We start from the raw sequence: 14,044 nt of genomic DNA on the forward strand, positions 1-14,044 counted from the left end.
CTGTATAGTTTCTGCATCAGTTCCTGCCTCCAGGTTTCCTGCCTTGAGTTCCTCCCCTCACTTTCCTTCATGCTGGACTATACATGGTAAGATAAAAATAAACCACTTCCTCCCCAAGTTGCTTTGTTTACGGTCTTTATCACAACAACAAAAAGAAGCTCTACCTAAGACAGCAATTTACAATACAACCCTGCTTCTCTCAGTGTTAAATGAAGAGAATAAGATGTTTTCAACTTACTTCCTATAAAGTTCTTGGCAGCGCTCTACTGTGGTGTTGCAGATGAGCTCTTCCATCCATGCCTTCCACTGTTCAATTCGATGTTTCTGAAATATGGCTTTTGGATACTGCAGAGCAACAGTTGCATAGTGATGCAGCTGTTCCAGACAGCCTCGGAGCACAGAACGCCTCTGCTGCAGCAGAGCACCAACTTCCCCCTCTAGCTGCTCACACTGGCTGATGAGGTGTGCTTGACCAGCATTCTGCAGAAAGGCTGTTGCTGGTACATAGCTTGGAGGACCTAAAGACAGTCACAATGAAACCATTTCAAATCAGTAATCACTGAGAGCAGACTCAATTTTAATACTCAAAAATTAGACTCCCATCCTCTCAAACATGTAATGCAGAATCCACATGCTCACATACCAAGGTCCATTTGTGTGCTTATCTCTTGAAGCAAACTTGCAAGCTGAGTTGCTTCTAAGTTACTGAATGCTGCCTGATATTGTGTTATCCACTGTTCAAACTCATTCAGCTTCACCTGGATTGCTTCCTGAACAGCTCTTTGCTGGGTCTGTAGTTGAGTATGCTCAGAATACCTAATCAGGAAACCAAAGTCAAAGGTCATCTGCAGCTTTTCTTCTATCTAGTAAAGGCATGACATTGTAAATATGTAGACTAGTTAGTTCCTTTTGAATCTCAAGGGCACTGTTCAAATGTCTCCTTATTCTGGTTTGTTCCAATTCTGCATTTTCCTTAACTATGCTTACATTTTAAATACGCAATAATACTTGCTGAGTCTGAGATTTCTTGAAGGAAAATTGCTGGATCTTTGTAGACTAAAAGCCTCTAACAATGGTAGGCACACATGCACAACAACTCATTACCTGCTGTGTGCTTTTAAAAGGTTTACTTATTATTTTCATGCTTGTGTATGACTACATGAAGTTTATGTGCAGGAGCCCAGGGAAGGGAAGGGAAGACTAGAGCACCTGAAACTGGATTTATAGACGGGATATACCATGGGTGTTGGGAACTGAACCCAGGTCCTCGGCAAGATAAGCCAGTGCTGTTAACTGCTCAGCCATCTCTCTGGTTCCTGTATGCTTTATTTTTAAACTCAAGAAAGCAGATAACTGCCACTGCACAAATGAATAAAAGACTCATCACACACAAGCAGGGAGAAAAGCAAACCCTAGGTTTTCTAAATCTAAGTGTTCTAATCAATCACTATATATAGTTCCATCCAATAATCTATCACCAGTTCCATCCAATAATCTATCACAGAATTAACAACAATAAAGTAAAAAATATAAGTAAACAGCTGAGTATCTGCACTTTGAAATCATGGCCATTAACAGAATTCACACCAAGTTGCTGAAAATTCTAATTCAAGCTGGCAGTGTTTACACAAATACAAAACTTCGAGGTAACAGCGTATGTTGAGAAGCACAAATCAATTATTATTTTCAACCTGTGTTGCAGAGTACGAGATGGATGGTCCACTCCTTCAGCTCCTTCTAGAAATTCTATTTCCTCCAGCAGTTTGCCCTGCAGTTTTTCAACATCTGTCAGCTGCTCCTGCAGGCTTAGGTATTCATCTAAGCTGCTGTCCAACTTGGGAAGCACAACTAGCATCTCATCCCGGTTCTTAAACCAGTTCACCTGGAAGAGGGTCGTGATCAGGAACAGGACATACGGGTACACCTGGGTGTACTGCTTTATATAAAATCCCAACTAAGAAGTTAGTTTCTTGCACTACCTTTGATAATCAATACACTCACATTTACATTGCCATTAAGTGAACAGATTCACAGGCCACAGAAAATAAGCAAGCCTAAGATCTCTGACTACTGAAAGGGAGAAAAGGCTATTCAATTATTACATTAGACACTTAAAATGTTCACTGGAATAACTCCAAGAAGTGTGAATGTGTCTGTGTGGGAGGACAGTCTAATAGAGATGACAAGGATTCCTCACACCCAGAAAAGCCCTAACATACTCAACCCTTAGGTACATCTGCTCTGTTAAAAAGCTGACAGTGACTGACATAACATCTTTGGGCTTCACCTTAATCTCAGCGACTCTGGAAGAAAAGAGGCTGCGGGTAATCTCACGTTCCATCTCTCGTTTACTCTGCTTGCTCTCAGCCTGCTGGCCACCTCCACCATAGACAGCACCTGCAAACCCAGCCTCACCACCAGCTGTCCAGTCCACCAGAGGGTCATACACGAAAGCCTCCAAGAGTGTCAGCAGAGTCTCTCGGCCTCGCCGCATGATGTGGAGAACCTATTTTTAGAAGTGTTTTCAGTAAAGTCAACACAAGTTTCCATATGAAAATGTTTTATGACTTCCTCCCATGGATTTTGCTCATTAAACAGTTACACTACAGGACAAAAGAGGAAAGGCATACCTGCTCACAGGAAAGCCTAAAAACACCTTCTACTCCAGTTACACCCAGTGCTGTTTCAATGTTTTGTGTCATTCGAAAAGGCACTTTCTCAGGAACTCTAAGGCTTTTACCTTGAAAAGACAAATCATTTTATTTTTGCCCTTAACACCAAAATAACTTGACCTTCAAATAAATATAGAAGCCTATTTCATCTTACCTTTTTCAAAGCAAACATTGTAATCTATGTGAACTACTTCTCCAGTTGTCATATCTATGAGGACGTTATCCAGATGTCTGTCTCCAAGGCCAATTATGTACCCAACCATAGACATGACAGCGGTGGATCTTGCATAGGACTAAAGAGAAGGATGCAGGTAAACATCATGGGCCAATCTTTCTCCAAAATGCACTAGATGATCTGAGGTGAATACAACTCTATAATCCTACTTCCCTTGTTCTAAAATAAACCAATAATCACATAGCACTCCTTAAGACTGTTGCACATGGCTACTCAGGATAGCCGTGTAATATAAGGAGCATTTAACACTGAGATCTAAGGAATATCATGAATGCTTGAGAGAGGGGTTGTTGTTGCTAAAGAATTAGTTTAATTTTTAATTATGTGTCTATGTGTGTAGACATGTGCACACTGGTACAGCCCAGAGAAGGTCATTAAAAAAAGCCATTGACTCCCCCAGAGCCAGACTAACAAGCAAATATGAACCCCCAGATATGGGTGATAGAACCAAACTTGGGTCCTCTGAAAGAGCAGTATATATTGTTAGACTCTAAGCCTCCTCACCAGCCCCAGGAATAACGTGGGTAGTTTTTGTTGTGTTGTGTTTTGGTTTGTTTTGTTTTCCCCTAGACAGATTAGCCTGGAACTACGCAGAATTTAACAGATATCTGCCTGCCTCTTAATTCCTGAGTGTTGGTGTCTATGCCCAGCCCAGAAGGCTAGGTTTTAAAATGAAGAACTTCAGCTCTTTTTTTTCTTTTAATCCCATCCATCATCCCCACTACCCTTCCCTTAAAAATCACTGCCACGTTTTTATAACTCTCAAGTACTATTCAAGTATAAAGTCTGGAAGGAAAGAGAGAAAGACTACAAAGACTGTAAGAAAATCTGATCAAAGCCAGGGTAGCACTGGTGACACGTAATCCCACATGCTGCACTGCATACCTGTGTGACTCTCCACCACTCATCAGGTGTGGTGCAAGATGACCAGAGTTCCTTGGCCAGGAGGTTTGGGGGTGTGGCTTCCATTAACTCCTCCAACACTGCCTTCATCACATGGAGGGGCCAATCCCTCCTTGACACATCCAGGCTAAGCCCAACTGTTTTCAAAGCAGGACCAATTTTACTATAGTAAAGTTCACTAGGGCGAGGCACAATGCTGGGATTCTGAGGAGTTTGGTAGGAATCTTGAGCCTTAAAAAATTTTTTTAAAGAAAAAATTAGTTTTACTTAAGGAAAGACAAAAACTTTAAAGTACTTTTAAAAACTTACTTTTCATAGCATTCTCCACCTGACTGGCTACATTTTATAGTTAAAAAAAAAAAGAAAATCAAAAGTCATTTCTTCTGGACTATTTATTTTGTCTCATGTGAGTTTGTTTATAGATTGGACTCTTAAGTTTTCTCGAGATCCAACTTAAAATCCAATCTATATTTTTATAATACTATTCACTTTTACAGGTCTAATCCACTAGTGCATATTTTGATCCTTCACTGATGATTTACTCAGTATGAAATAAACACGGTTATTAAGAAACATGCCCCACAAAGTTGGGACAGCTCCTCAAGCTCTAACTTATTATTCCATAACTGGACTATAGACCTGTGCTTGCTTTTGAAACTTTGCTTCCCAGGCTGAAGGTATAGGAAGGCTTAGCATTTTGGGGGCCATGGAATTAGATTCCCAAGCACCACAAAAATACATAAAAATGAAGAAAAGCATGATTCTTTTCAAGTTCCACCAGCTTTTAGTAACTGCCCACACAATGTCCTTGGCTAGACCTGGGTCTCCTACTCAGTTCTGCTGCTTCACTTATAAATTTCACAGGTGGTTGACTAAATGAATTTCAAATTAAAATTCTTAGCCTGAATCAAATTTTAAAATTCACAGGTAGGTACAAAAAAAGATACTGTACTGATCAAGTAAGCCAATGTTCTTGTTTAAATATTGAATATTAAATCTGGATTTCAAAGCATTTTTTTTTTTTTTTTTTTTGGTTTTTCGAGACAGAGTTTCTCTGTGTAACCGTGGCTGTCCTGGAACTCACTCTGTAGACCAGGCTGGCCTCGAACTCAGAAATCCGCCTGCCTCTGCCTCCCAAGTGCTGGGATTAAAGGCGTGCGCCACCACCGCCCGGCCAAAGCATTTTATTATTTACAAATTTAACTCAAAAGCTCTTAAGAACACTTAAGATGTGAAATATCAAGTTGCTGAGCAATTAGGAACTACATGTTTTTAAAAACTATGTTTTCCTCAACTCTACTTACTAAGGGCATCAACTTTTTCCCTACTCTAACCCATTAGGCGTATGTATATATGTTTAACTTCACATAGTCACTAAGAATGCTCATACATAGTCCAGTAAGAACACAGGTGCACTTAAATTTTACAAAACCTTTTGTGCTTGTAAGGCAGCTTCCCGCTGTTGCCATCGTTTGTAAAGACCAAACAATGGTGTGGCTCCATCCACCCACTGAATCAGCCCTGATCTCGTTCCCAGTGGTGTTACAGAATAGTGCCGTGCATGGAAACGGGGTGTTTCCTGCCGATTAATTGTAGCAAACATAGTATTCACAATAGATAAAAACTGCATGATTCTCTCATCCAGATGCAAATCTTCTAGTCCTATAAATACAAAGTCAAAATTGCCAGGATGAGTGACAAATGCATCTGGGAGTACACTACTTCTTACATTTTCAGTTAGCAATGAACATAGTAAGGCAGACTTAAGAACAATAGCAAGTTGAATTTAATGGTATTAGAACTAGTTAGTAACAACACTGAGTTGTACTCAGTTGGTCTGCTTATATAAGTTCATAAGCAAGGTGCAGAGGGAGAAATATTTTAACAGGCAGCCAACCAATCACTCAAAATCACATAGGACACAAGAAATACAGAATTTCATCTACAGCAGTCTTATCCTAATGTGCATGCACACTCACATGGATACACATAGGCACACATGTGCACATATCATGAACACACTTGTCTTAAAAATACAACTTAGTTTTAGCTCTACCTTTGAAAAGATAAGGATAGCTCTTCCCATCTGATCCAAGAAAGAGGAGTTTCTTGGGCTTGGTTTTAGTTGGTAAGATGGTGATAGTTCCACCCACACTGTGAATTGTCACAGTATCTCTGGCTGAGACTTCTCCAGGAAGTGCAATTTCAGTGTTAGTCATGGCAGCCAACCAAGGACTGATCTCATCAAGTCGCAAGATGTAGCTTGCTCGTTTCTGCGCTCTCTGTTGCAAACTCAGCATTATCTATGTTCCCAAGGTAAAAAAAAAAAAAGAAGTCTGCATTCTGGTATAGCATGTTTTCTTCTCACTGTACTTGGTTGGCATAAAGGTAAACCCAAACACCCCCTTATATACTTGTTGTAGTCTCTATGTTTGATTTGATGCTAGGGATGAGGACCACCCTTGAAGTGGGGAGTGCTGTATTACTATGTTTTCTGTGATTACCTTGTTAAGACATAACCCCCTTGTTTACCAAATAAAACAAAAATCAAGAGGAGCCATGGGAGAAATTCCCACAGAGGGTCTCTATGAAGCCAAGGGCTATGCCTCAGCAAATCAATCTGTTTTGCCACAGTACAACAGCAGATACAGCCTTGGGACACCACCTGCAAAGTTACTGATATGACAAAGTTATAAGAAAAATAGAGCTCTATCATGAATTTTTAAGAGGCTGTACAAAACTAAACAGCACAACAGACAACACTGTACCAGACAATATTTTAACAGAAGTAAGAAGTTTAAAGATGACCACTTGAAATATGAAAAAAACAAAAAACATGAGAACCACTGCTAATAACCACAGGTAGCAATGAATGTATGATACACAGATCTATCGCCTGGAACAAAGAATCAAGCAAAGCTCTATCCCTGTTTATAGCTAATGTTAACAAACTAACATATAAACTTTCAAAGCTATTTTCAGTAAGTTGTTTATAAAATTACACAAACTGGAAAAATCTCCCCTTAAAGGATAGTAACAAATAAACTAGCATGTTCACATAAAGACACTATGTTTAGTCAAACATGGAGCAGGGATGGAAAAATCCAGAGATTCAGGAGTGGAAAAGTACTCATCTAACATGCAAGGCCCCTTAGGTCTGACAGCCAATGCTATCAATATGCAACAACAAACTACAGCTTTTTTGTAAAAAAAAAAAAAAAAAAAAAAAAAAAAAAAAAAGAAAGAAAAGAAAGAAAAGAAAAGAAAAGATGTATTTCCATTTTATGTGCATTGGTGTTTTGACTGCCTATATGTCTCTGTGAGGATGTCAGGCCCCCTGGAACTGGAATTATTGACAATTGTGAGCTGTCATGTGGGTTATATGAATTAAGCCCAGATCCTTTGGAAGAGCAACCAGTTCTTAAACAATGAGTCATCTATCCAGCCTAAACTACAATCCTAAAATTTTTTTCAATGATTTATTTCATATACATCTCCCTCCAGGTTTTTAACTAATAAAAACAAGTAAGAAACTGGTTTTGAACCTTGAAAACCTGGCCCTACATAATAAGCTGATTGGGCATAAGAAACACCATAATGTGCTGGATGTGGTGGCATGTATCTTTAATCCCAGCACTCGGGAGGAAGAGGTAGGTGGCTCTCTATAAGTCTGGTCTACAGAGGGAGGGAGTTCCAGGACAGCTAGGGCACCACAGAGAAACCTTGCAAAAACAAACACCATAGTTTGCATTAGTTTTCTGGTCTAGTATTTCAGGATTTTTTTTCCTTTTATTCTTTCTTTTCTTTTCTTTTCTTTCTCTTTTCCCCTCCCAGACAGGGTTCTCTGTGTCATCTCTAGATATTCTAGACCAGGCTGGCCTTGAACTCAAAGATCTGTCTGCCTCCTCTTTCCAAGTGCTGGGATAAGTGCAACCACCATGCCCAATGAGTTAGCAGTTTTCATTTACTGAAGCTGTATGCACTTTTGTTCCTACGTCTGTTTAGATTTGTGTTTTCTTCTTCCCATGACAGTAAAGCCCAACAAAAAAAAAAAAACCAGCTAAAATCCTCTAAGTGTCAGAGAAAGGAGAAAAAGAAGAAAAAGTATGATACAAATGACTGATGGTACCATTGCTATGAAAGAAAAAGGCTGTTTCTGTTTCAGAAAACAGAATTAAGGAGAGAGCAACACAAAGATTCTCAAATATCTGAATCCACTAATAATTCTAATCAGCAAAATACATTACTATATTGATGACAAAATAGGTCAATTTTAATCCATCTTACTATTCAGGGTGCTTTAGACTTCAGAGGGCATCAGGTTTTAAAATATCAGCATTAGTCTTACTGTAAACCACTAATTAAAAAATCTGGGCATTACTCCAAAAGTTTTAGATTTTTGGAGCATTTCAAATTTGTGATGCTGAACCTGAAAAAAGAAAACGCCTACTTGTCACCTTAAAAACTATAGGCAAAAACTCCAACTACCTTATCTCATACGAGAATATAAAAAACAGCAGCTACAGCTAAGGCCTTACAGGATATGCCTAATAATATAAAGGCATAGTGTTTTCCATCTTCCCTGCCTTCCAGTCCCCAGACCCTCAAAATAATTAAAATACTTTTTCTCCACTTTCTTGACCAATAAATAAAAAGAAATAACTTCAGCAGGCTTTTAACTTTCATCTTGTATTCCAAAGTCAGCATGCTGTTTTAAGTGTGTGTCTCCTGGGAAACTTTCTATGTGAACAGCACTTTACAACCACTCTGTACCTCTTTAAAGGGAATCCAGCTGCTACCAGGCTTGGCGGGGTTTGATGGGGTCTTTAGTTTTTCAAGGGCATTGTCGATGGCATCACCATAGTTATCCTGGAACCACTTTTCATGAGGTGTCTCTGCAGGGGCAGCAGTGATGCTCCGCACATGCTCCAAAGCAAACACGATGGGCTTCATCAGTGCTGTGTGCTTCTCTCGCATGATGGCAATTTTCTCTTCTCTGACCAAAGACATTTTCATTCAAATATTTATTTATAAAAAGTTTTATGTAAACATGAAATAATTCAAATGTATCAATTGTTAAGTAAACAGTGTCAAAAAACAGAAGTAAAATATTGAAATAACTTACTACCTAATGCTGTTTTGAAAAAGAAAAAAAAATCAATAAAAGAGAGACTGCTTTGCTTTTCAATTTTGCTAGTGAAAATGATCTGAGCCCTAACCTTAATCATAAGCAAAAACAATGCAAAATGGACCAACTATACAGATGCAGAAAAATTAAAACTATCAAACTCCTCATTAAAAGCATAAGGGGAAGGGATCTTTACAATAAATATAATTGTGACTTCTTGAATATGGCGCCATACAAACTGACGACTCAGAATACTGGCAAATGCTTGCATATCATGAATCTACGAGGTCTTACCCAGACTTTTTTTTTATTTCCTACATCTCAACAGCAAAACAACTTAATTAAACATTTTTCAAAGATACACACTCAATAATTACGATACAAAAAGAAGCTACTTGTGTTAGTACTCTTTAGGAAAACACAAATCAAAACTACAATGAGATACAACTTAGCATACATGAGGACTGTGAAGAGAACTCCCAGAAAACTGCCAACCGTTGGCTGAGAAATGGCTCTGTGGGCAAGTCTACCACACAAGCATGAGGATTTGAATTAGAATCCTCAGAAGTCATGTAAAAGCCAGAAAAAGTGGTGAGAATGTGTTGAGAATCTCAACACATGACAGAGATACATAGTAGAGAAAGGAGAAAGCTCATGGACCAACTAGCCTCATGTACACAGCAGAAAGCAGGTGGGAGTGAGCGAATTTCTGCATTAAATAGGTGGAAAATGAGGCCCCACACCCAAGGTTTTCCTCTGACCTCTTTAGAAAGGCCACAGCATGCATGTATACATACCATGCATCATATATACAAACATACAATTAAATGTTGGCAAAAAAATAGGAGAAAGCCAGAATCCTCCTGCATTGAAAATAGGAACATAAAATGGTACAATCTTTGAGGAAAAGATTCTTCAGCTTAACAAGATAATCACATTAGTCGGTAAATTTACCAAGTATCACATAGAATAATCCAAGGATTCAGTCAGTTACTGCACACCAATGTTCAGAGCAGCATTGGTCACACAGCTAAAGACAAACCCAAGTCTCTTAACAGCTGAGTCAAAGAGTAAAATTTGGTTTATGAGGGCTGACACATGGCTCAGCTGGTAAGGGTATTTGTTGATACCCCAAAATTATCAGGCTTATCCAAGACCTACATGGTAAAAGAAAAAACCCAATTGCACAAGTTTTCCTCTGATCTGCATATGCACAGCATACACACATATATAATTGATAAAAATGTCTTTCCTAATCTGGAGAATCTATACAATGCAGTATTGTTCAATAATCATGGAAAGAAACAGATGCATGCTATACTACAGCAAGGTAAACCTTGAAAACCTAGGGCTAAGTGAAAAAGTTACAAAAGAATATGATTCTACCATATGAGACACCTAAACCAGGATAGTTCATAAAGCAAGAGCAAGAAATAAGAACTAGAGGTAATAAGGGGCAAACAAAGTTTATTACTAAGTACTGAGCCTATCTGAAGTTGGAAATTATTCTAGCAGAGGGTAGTGGTAATGAAGGCACAGTACTATGAGCACTCAACTGTACACCTATCTGAGATTGGAAATTATTCTAGGAAAGGGTAGTATAATGAAGGCACAGTACTGCAAGCACTCAACTTTACAGTTAAAAATGATTAAGACTATGAATTTTGATATGCTGACTATCACATTAACAAGAAAAAAGTAGGGAGAGCACTGGAAGATGGTTCAGTAGTTAAGAGCACCAGCTGCTCTGACACAGCATCCAGATTCCGTTCCCAGCACCCACATGGCAGCTCACAACCATCCTTAACTCCAGTTCCAGGAGATCCAATGTTCTCTCCTGACTTCCACGGGCATCAGGTATATATGTGGTACACATACATACTGGCAGGAAAACACTTAAACACATAAAACAAGCAAATCTAAAAGACAAAAAAGCAGGAGCCTCATCTTTCCAGCAAAGGAGTGAAGACATACTTGCGCAAGGTGTTGTTGTTCTGGACTCTCTTCACCTCATCCTCCAGCTGCTGAATTCGTCTCAGGACGTACATATGCTGCTGTAACAAAACTCCCAGCCAGAGCTCATCCCAGAGTACAGTGACCCTACGGAGCTCTGCCACAAGCATCTGGACCTGCAGACATAACACATCCACATGGCTCACAAGGCAGGATCCAATTAATACAGAGGTAATGCTCATTTCTCAAAAATTCATCAGCAGCACACTATCAACATAGATTAATGAGACCAATTCCAATTATTTTATAAAGCTTTGGTTCTCTGATATGATTCTCCTAACAGATATTAGCTTTAAGATTTGGGGGTGGGGGTCCTGCAATAAATACTACTTTGTAACAAAGAAATCAGTTTTCTTGTACCTGTAAAACCATCGTTGGGTTGGCAGAGGATAGTTTATCTACAATTTTGCTGTAGCAATCCTGCATCATGGCCTGGTCTTCATTTAAACCACTTTTAGGTTCATCTTTGTTGCTATCCTGAGAAGCAGGAGGACTTCCTCCTTCACATTCGGAAACCAGCAGTTCTTCTCCTTGAATATTTCCAAGTAAAGTTGGAATTGCAGAAGAATACTTATTTCCTGTAGTGGGATGCAACAGGAATACGTGCACACACTGGGTATGGAATACAAGGATACTCTATTTCACAGTGCTGTGCATGAAGCATAAGATTATGGTGTTCTGTACTTTTACAAGGTGTGCTTTTCATGTATGTTTATAAATACTGTAAACCATTAGAGGAAAGCTGGAAGAAGATGGCAAGCAAACAGGAAGCGTCCCTAGAGTGTATAGAGCATTCTCTAATGTTTATCTTAAACAGCTCTATGCTAAGCTCCTGAGGTATGGTAAGGAGTAATAACATGCAAAACACATAGACACATAGTAGCTATTCAGTAAGTTAGAGCCATTACTAACAAAAAACACATCACCCAAAAGGCACTTGAAAATCACTGGTAAAATAATTTTTAGCTGGGCAAAGGAACACATGTCTTTAACCCCAGCACTCTGTGAGTGCAAAACTAGCTTGTTCTACATAGTGAGTACCAGGCCATTGAGGGTGATACAGTGAGACTGTCCAAATAAATAAATATATTTTAATGTTGCATACCTGAAGACTGGGATTCACTGCTAAGTGATATGGTTCCTACTATTGCAGGATACAATATGAGGTGTGGGGAATCTTGGGCCACACGGCAGAGGAGGTTACAAATACTCTGGCGAACATACACTTCAGGGTGATTTAAGCGTGAGAAAAGCTGTGGAATAATTCCTTCAGGAGAAAAAAACAAAGTTACTAAAAGCTATGAATTTTAGGAGTATAAAAGGATAAAACCTGATTATGTCAGTATCAGCACAGATCTTAAAGGCCAAGTTCTCTCTGTGGTAACAAAGGCCCGTTTAGTGTAGAACTATAATCATAGTCCAGAGAAATTAAAGCACTGAATGTTCAGCATATGCCTCAAAGAAGGCAGATAAAACAACTGTGACAGAGGGTTATACTAAGTCCATCAAACTTATTTTCACCATCCTCTCCAAAACTGATTTTTGATAATGAAAAGATTTTGCCTTCTAGCCTCTCAGTTATCTTCAAGGTAGGAAGGAGGAGAGGTTTTAATGAGACACCAAACAGTCCAGGTTGTCCTATGAACCAGTATGGCTGTTCTCTAACATTTTCAAATACATAACATAGAGAAACAAACTATTTCTATCCCACTCAGAAACATATTTACTAAACAGGGCATTTTATTTAGGCCAATACCTCTCCATGGAGCAGTAGGGGTTGTCTCCAAGCCATGTTCCAGATACTGCCGGAGCTCACCAGCATGCTTCACTAGCAACCTGAGCAGTCGAAGGGTAGCCATTACAATCACATCATCAGTGCTCTGCTCTGCTCTGTGACTTAAATGGAGCCTGGGGTCATCCTCATCTAACAGAACCTAAGTGAACAATTAGGATAAGAAAACCATTTCTGCTACTACTCTTTGTCTATAGAAAAGAAATTCCAATTGAATTCCCTTAGAAGACTGTGCCACCTACCTGACCAGCATTTAGCTTAAGGAAAGTAAAATATGCACTGCAAGACAATTTGTACAGGCTGAAGATTCTGTCTACAACTTTCCTCCACACTTTAATAACACCTTCAGTTGCATTTTCATCGAGTTCGGAAAGCCAAGGGCAGCTTGATATTAACTGCCGCCAGATAACATCGACCATGTCATCGTCCTCATTATCTTCACTCTCTGTTATCTGAAGTGTTATATCTTCATCCTAAAGAAAATGTTGGCATAGAATAATTTTTAACATGAAAAGGAAGGAAGATACATGATCTTACTATCATTTGGAGATATTTTTCTCATATATGATACACTAAATAATTCCAAATACTAAATTCATTAGTAAGCTTCTCTTTATAATATGCTTATCAATACAGCCAATTAGGCAAAGAATAAAGACTGCTGGGGTTTCCTGTTTTTAAACAGAAATTTAAATGCTTCTAAACTACAATACAATATTGTGCCTGTAGAAAAAGAAAAATCTGGGGCTGGTGAGATGGCTCAGCGGGTAAGAGCACCGACTGCTCTTCAGAAGGTCATGAGTTCAAATCCCAGCAACGACATGGTGGCTCACAACCACCCGTAATGAGTTCTGACGCCCTCTTCTGGTGCGTCTGAAGACAGCTACAGTGTACTTACATATAATAAATAAATCTTTAAAAAAAAAAAAAGAAAGAAAAAGAAAAATCTGTTCAACGGATGTGAAAAAACAGAAGAGAATATGAGTGACAAACACTACTCTATTTGTAATATTATAAATACCACCTCGCAATAGTTTTAACAGAGACTCATGGATACAAATTTTAGAATAGAATTCAGTCAACAGAATTTAGCTTTGCGAATAAAACCCACACTTTTGACTACTACATATTGAACAGCTATAGAACTATAAAACTTAAGGACACTTTGAGAACAAGGGAACCACTGTCCAAAGTCATTTATTTAATCTTAAATGCGCATGTATAGACCAAGGGTGGGGGTAGGGGTCAGAGTATCTCCCCATGTGGAAGTTTCCAGGTAATCTTGTAAAGAGCCTTACATT

At 38.9% G+C, this 14,044-nt stretch overlaps 1 protein-coding gene across 3 annotated transcripts in view; it reads right to left on the bottom strand.

Moving 5' to 3' along the window:
• Positions 1–14,044, bottom strand: part of Smg1 (SMG1 nonsense mediated mRNA decay associated PI3K related kinase) — a 101,599-nt gene that overhangs the window by 19,782 nt on the left and 67,773 nt on the right. For all 3 annotated transcript variants that reach the window (XM_031388029.1, XM_031388030.1, XM_031388031.1), the window contains 15 exons: positions 12,986–13,216; positions 12,708–12,885; positions 12,057–12,218; positions 11,312–11,529; positions 10,913–11,067; positions 8,584–8,806; positions 5,867–6,113; positions 5,243–5,472; positions 3,793–4,041; positions 2,827–2,965; positions 2,631–2,740; positions 2,288–2,506; positions 1,692–1,882; positions 644–816; positions 239–518 (listed from right to left, as the gene is read on the bottom strand). In XM_031388029.1, coding sequence (XP_031243889.1) covers positions 239–518; positions 644–816; positions 1,692–1,882; positions 2,288–2,506; positions 2,631–2,740; positions 2,827–2,965; positions 3,793–4,041; positions 5,243–5,472; positions 5,867–6,113; positions 8,584–8,806; positions 10,913–11,067; positions 11,312–11,529; positions 12,057–12,218; positions 12,708–12,885; positions 12,986–13,216 — 3,005 coding nt within the window. The remainder of the gene's footprint in view (positions 1–238; positions 519–643; positions 817–1,691; positions 1,883–2,287; positions 2,507–2,630; positions 2,741–2,826; positions 2,966–3,792; positions 4,042–5,242; positions 5,473–5,866; positions 6,114–8,583; positions 8,807–10,912; positions 11,068–11,311; positions 11,530–12,056; positions 12,219–12,707; positions 12,886–12,985; positions 13,217–14,044) is intronic.

The sequence above is a fragment of the Mastomys coucha genome, unplaced genomic scaffold (genome assembly GCF_008632895.1).
Source record: "Mastomys coucha isolate ucsf_1 unplaced genomic scaffold, UCSF_Mcou_1 pScaffold21, whole genome shotgun sequence".
NCBI lineage: Eukaryota > Metazoa > Chordata > Mammalia > Rodentia > Muridae > Mastomys > Mastomys coucha.